Below are 5,340 nucleotides of genomic sequence, written 5' to 3'. Positions count from 1 at the left end.
TATAGTGTGCAGCCTGGGCACCGGAGGAAACTTGGTCACTGTACATTTCTGCAAGTCACAATACGTAGAATGTAGACGTTTTCTAAATATAGTAGGCCTACAGTACATGAGAACATATTAAATGCAATTTGAATGGTGCTGAGTCAGCAGCAGCAGGCTTCGTACCACTCAGCGCAGGCAAGTCGCTCGGCTATCTCTCTTAGGCACACCTCTTGTGGCTTCAGTCTGCTGCTGATGGAGCGCCTACCATGAAACATCGAGATGTTATAGATCTGTTTTGCAGAAAGCAACAAGGGCAATGTTTCTCTGTTGATTGGGTTGGTATAATGTTAATATTAAATGTTCATCTGCAATTTGGTAACGATACTGTAACTCCATAAAAATACACCCAACACGCACCTTTTTATTCTCAAAGAAATCTAGAAATCGGAATATGTTTGTCGGCCAACGGTCTTGGGATTTAGGAATCTCTCCTGAGTTTGTTCAGTCGCTCCTCCAGGTCAGCGTCAGCGTCTGCCAGAGCAGGTTGGGGTTCAGCCTTCTTATCTCCTTCCTCCGAAAGGCTTCCTCCGGTGGCCGGTATGCTGGATAACTGATCCGTCAGACTGAGACCCAGTTCATCCAACACCTGGGACACGATGGCTTCACTGTTTTCTTCGTCTTCCGAATCACCCATAGCACCATCCATTGCCTCGTTCATCAGGTCCTCCTTCATGTCCATGATTTCACTCTGCCGTTCAAACTCCATCATAATCTTTTGAATCTGAGGCATGTTGAGCTGTCTGTTCATGCTGGTCATAGCTTTGGTGATGCCTTTCATTGCCTGTGTCATGCTGTTGTTGGACTTTAGAGTCTGAATCTTGAGACTGACCGCTTGGATATTTGCTCTCAAAATGTATAATTTCTTGATGTAGCGCCTTGTGCGAACCAGGTCCATGGCCATGATCTTGACTACATCCATTTGTCCCTGTTTAGACGTTTTCTTAATATCAACAATGATTTTCTTCTCCTGCTGCTCAAGTCTTTGTCGTTCTCTGTCCAGATCTCTCATGGCTTGATTGAGTGCACGCTGGTTCTGTTTAAGTATCTTCTCTGGGGTCTTTCTCTTCCCAAAAAGGTACTCCATCTTGTAAGTGAGTCTGTCAGGAGGTGATGGCAGTAAAACAGGTATCTATCTTCTAAGATCACTCCTTATTGATTTAAACTGCACTAAAATCACCATCTAAAATGTCAAAGCAAAAGGATTGGAAAAATATCTAATGGCGGCTACTAGATATATTACGCTTAGAAATGACATTGTGACGTCAATACATGATGACGTCAATACATAATGACGTGAAACTTAGGACCGGGCCTGAGTCAAGACCCGCTGGGATGGTGGCCAAGTAGGAATGAAACCGAGATGCCCCTTGGCAGTTGACTGAGAAGCAGAATCAATGGGATCTGTGTTGATACTACGTCTAAAGGTAGTTGCAGTCTCTGGTAGATGAACTGCACTAAGTGAGAGGTTTCTTTGCCTTATGTCGTTGGCTACGGTGCTGGTGTCATCACGATGATGTCACTATGTCATATACCGTATATGGAGCCCTGATGTCGGTCATGCCCAAGGATGTCAGGCTTGAAATCATGTTTGTGACCTTAAGCCATTATAGGTACCTATTGGATAACCAGAAGGGGGTCTCTGATGCCAGTTATCTCCATATATAGACCGGATGGGCGACCAGATATAACTCATTGGCTAAGCGATCACCCTCCTTGCAAGTGCAAATCTGGACAGTTCTTGCCCAAAGAATGACATCCACGCACCTAAGAGTGGCAAGCCTGAGTAGCAATTGCCTGGATACTGCAGTTACAGAATGGGTCCATTAATACGCTGTGACAGGGTGGGAGTGTGCATGCCATCGGGTTTTAGCTAAAACCGGACACACATGCTCCTGTGATAATAACTTATATTCCCGTCTTCTTGAGTGACTAAACGTATGCCAGAAAATATTCTTGATATTTTACATATTTCAATAGGAAATTCAAGCTCTGCTAATCAGTTAAGCCGATGGGGCTGGTTATCCAATCAGGTACCTATACTGGCTTCAGGGTACAAACATGATTTCAAGCGTGTCTGTCTGTCTGTCCCTACTGTCAACTGCTGTTTAGGATCACTGGGATCTTCTTTTTACCAGCTTGCAAAGCTGGTCTACAGTTAATCAGCCAATGACATCATCCAGTATGCCCTGATTTTTTACCAAATATGATAAAAAAGCATGAGAACAAACAAGTATGAATGTATACATATACAGTATTTATTAGTGTAGTCCTGGGGAAACTTTATTTCCACCACTAGATAAACGTTTTTGTGAATCAGATGCCATTGGAAATTGTTGGAAATCAGATGCAATTGGAAATTGAAGGAAAAACATTTGAGGAGTGGTGCTAGCTTGAGTATTGGTTGAGCTTCACATGACAGTTAACTTTCTGCAGAATATAGTCACAGCAACCATACTTGCAATTTCCAATTGCATCTTTCTAGTTATATCTTATCGTATTACTTGCGCAAGCAGAGCATGCAAGTACTGTAATCGGCTGGGTATGTATGTATGTCGGCGTCTCCTCTTGTTGAAGACCGTAGCCCAATCAGGGACCATCATGAACAGCCAATGAGGGACAATGAGCATTCCTGGTGATGCCACTGGTAATGTCAGCAGAGTTCGATATATAAGAGCATTCCTGGTAATGTCTTCATTAACAGCCAGCAGAGTAGGCCATGTATGGCCTACTTGTGCACAAGGCGTCGGCAGAGTGCAGTTCTAGTTGGGGCGAGCACACATATGTTATCTTCATTATTTATCTATCAGTCAAGTTCTCCTCGACAGTACAAAGGCAAGGCCCTTAGCCAATGAGGTGCAGCCAAAGGGTAGATCTTTGTGCCCATACATGGTGTTACATGCGAACCCACACTGTTTCCTTTGAACAGTATTTCTAGTTTATATTATTATTAATAAAATATATAAGTGGTAAGACGGAATTCAGTTCCCAGTGGATTCCACAAGGCCACTAAACTACCCAACAAGGCTAGTCCACAGCTCATAAAAGGACTGTGTCATTTCTTGTTAATGTTAATGTTCAATTCTGAGATAGCGATCTCAACCCCATATTGCTTTTTTTATTTTTGTGCTCAAGCGAGAGGACAACACAATCACAGAAGTTATCGTTGTCAGGATGTTCCAAGATCGAACCCTGGGGGACCCCAAAGTGTAAGGGGGTGAGGGAAGAAACAATCTCTCCAATGCTGACCGAAAACTGTCACAGATGGGATTCAAACCATTGGAGGGCAACACCAGAGAATATGCCTGTACCAACATAAGGTTGTTAGGAACAAGGCAAAGGTTTACAAGCCCAAAGCATGATTGTCTTGAAAATGGGAAAGGTAATTGGATTTCAAGGAAATGTGCTTCTTTTGTTGCCTGTTCCATTTTAAGTCATATAGTTCAAAGTGTGTCATCTTGCTATGATGTGGTCATCTGCTGCCAGCGGTGACCTCAGGAAGCTCCAGGTTGTCCAAAACAGGACAGCACTGTTGGTCCTGGGTTGCTCACTGGGATCTAATGTGAGCCGTATGCATGTCTTTTTCTCCTGGCTTACAGTATAGAGAATATGTTGTCTTGCAATACACGTACTGTTCAAGTCAGTCATGAGCAGTTCAACTCCTGTTTTTATACATAAACAAATTGTTTGTAGTAATACATATGATCATAACACTTAAGGTTCAGTACTGGGGAGCTTGTATTACCTCCTCCAACAAATGTTTTAATGAGATATCTTATTTATAGTATTACGCTATGGCCAAAACGCATCTGTTTTGTCCTGTGACTGCTTCTGCAGCATATAAAATAAAAATATATAATAATAAAAAAAACTGAACAGACGTTCAACTTATGTGGTTCATCTTTTGAAGATCTTTTATTTATAGGTCATTATATCTTTGGAATAACCTCGGCAGCATCTACAGTAAATTACTACAATTATTACGCTAAAGTATTTTCTTGTCTCCTCCCCCCCTTTCCTCCTCTTTCTTTCTCTCACATGTAATATTATTTGTTAGTTTCAATGTAATTAATCACTTTTCATATTTATGATCATTTTTCATTATTATTATTATTACTAATATTTTTTCCTTTATGTTTATAATGTATTGAGTTCTAGCATTTAATAACTTTACATTTGCAACTACCGTATATTTGTATGTTTTTTATGTGGACACCAGGAAGACTAACTGGTTTCTATGGCACCAGCTAATGGGGCTCCTTAATACAATAAAAAATCAAATAAGTACTATTTTTATAATGCATTATAGACATGGGATGCATAGGAAGTTTTCAACAGGGAAACACCTTTTGGGATTTTCTCCACACACACCCATTGTAACTTCAGACTCCATTTTAACCATGATAGATTCATTAAAAACACCAATTATTTTTTCTGGTGACTTATATTACCCTCCTAATACGTGAGCAAGCTGTGTTTTTTCGATAACCTTTTTTATTTATTTGTAATAATTATTTGGGAAAATGAAAAAAATTAAATACAAAAACATAATTATAAAAAATAAATGAAAAAAGTTATCGAAAAAACACGGCCTGCTCACGTATTAGGAGGGTAATATGAGTCACCAGAAAAAATAATGGGTGTTTTTAATGAATCTATCATGGTTAAAATGAAGTTTGAAGTTACATTGGGTGTGTGTGGGGAGAGGCCCTGGTAACATTTACATCAAATATCTAAATATTGAATCAAGCAAATTAAAAACTGTTCAGGGTGTTCATAAAAGCCTGATTAGACGATAACATTACCAAAAGTTTTTTTGAAAGTGAAATATCCCTTTAAAGACCTTTAAAACCGTTACATGCTTTGGCCATAGTAACCAGCCAGTGATGGCTGATAACACTAGCCTAGAAAAGATGTTACATTACTATGTAAGACAGTGCCATGAAAACAAAAGGCAAGAAAACACAATCCGCTTGCAACAAGATCAAACTTGTCATTATTATGCATGTACACCATGATATACTACTTGTACTAACTGCATATATATCCTACTTCCCCTAAAGTCTATTAAAATATAACTATTTTAATTAAAAGGAAAACAGTCCTTGCCTGTGATCTAAAAAAAAGTGTAAAGGTTGGTGTCGACAAAGGACAATCCACTTTTCTTTTGTAAATCCTCAATACTGGCACATCCTCAATTGAGTGCTTATGACCCCCTTTCTTCTTTCTGACAGCTTTGCATTTAATTTAGCCTCCCATATTTTTGTGGTAAATATTCTTTATTTACAATGTGCCTTAATA

The 5,340-nt window shown here is 39.7% G+C and overlaps 1 protein-coding gene across 1 annotated transcript; it reads right to left on the bottom strand.

Moving 5' to 3' along the window:
* Positions 1 to 460: 460 nt before the first annotated feature.
* LOC308288820 (charged multivesicular body protein 2a-like) lies at positions 461 to 1,126 on the bottom strand (the record flags this gene model as incomplete). The annotated part of the gene is made up of 1 exon (XM_080730297.1): positions 461 to 1,126. The coding sequence occupies one exon, from the start codon at positions 1,124 to 1,126 to the stop codon at positions 461 to 463; it is 666 nt and encodes a 221-aa protein (XP_080586423.1).
* Positions 1,127 to 5,340: the final 4,214 nt, after the last annotated feature.

This window comes from Nannobrachium achirus (genome assembly GCF_963921795.1).
Source record: "Nannobrachium achirus genome assembly, chromosome: 7".
In the NCBI taxonomy this organism is placed as follows: Eukaryota; Metazoa; Chordata; class Actinopteri; order Myctophiformes; family Myctophidae; genus Nannobrachium; species Nannobrachium achirus.
This window is presented reverse-complemented; position numbering and strand designations above follow the sequence as displayed.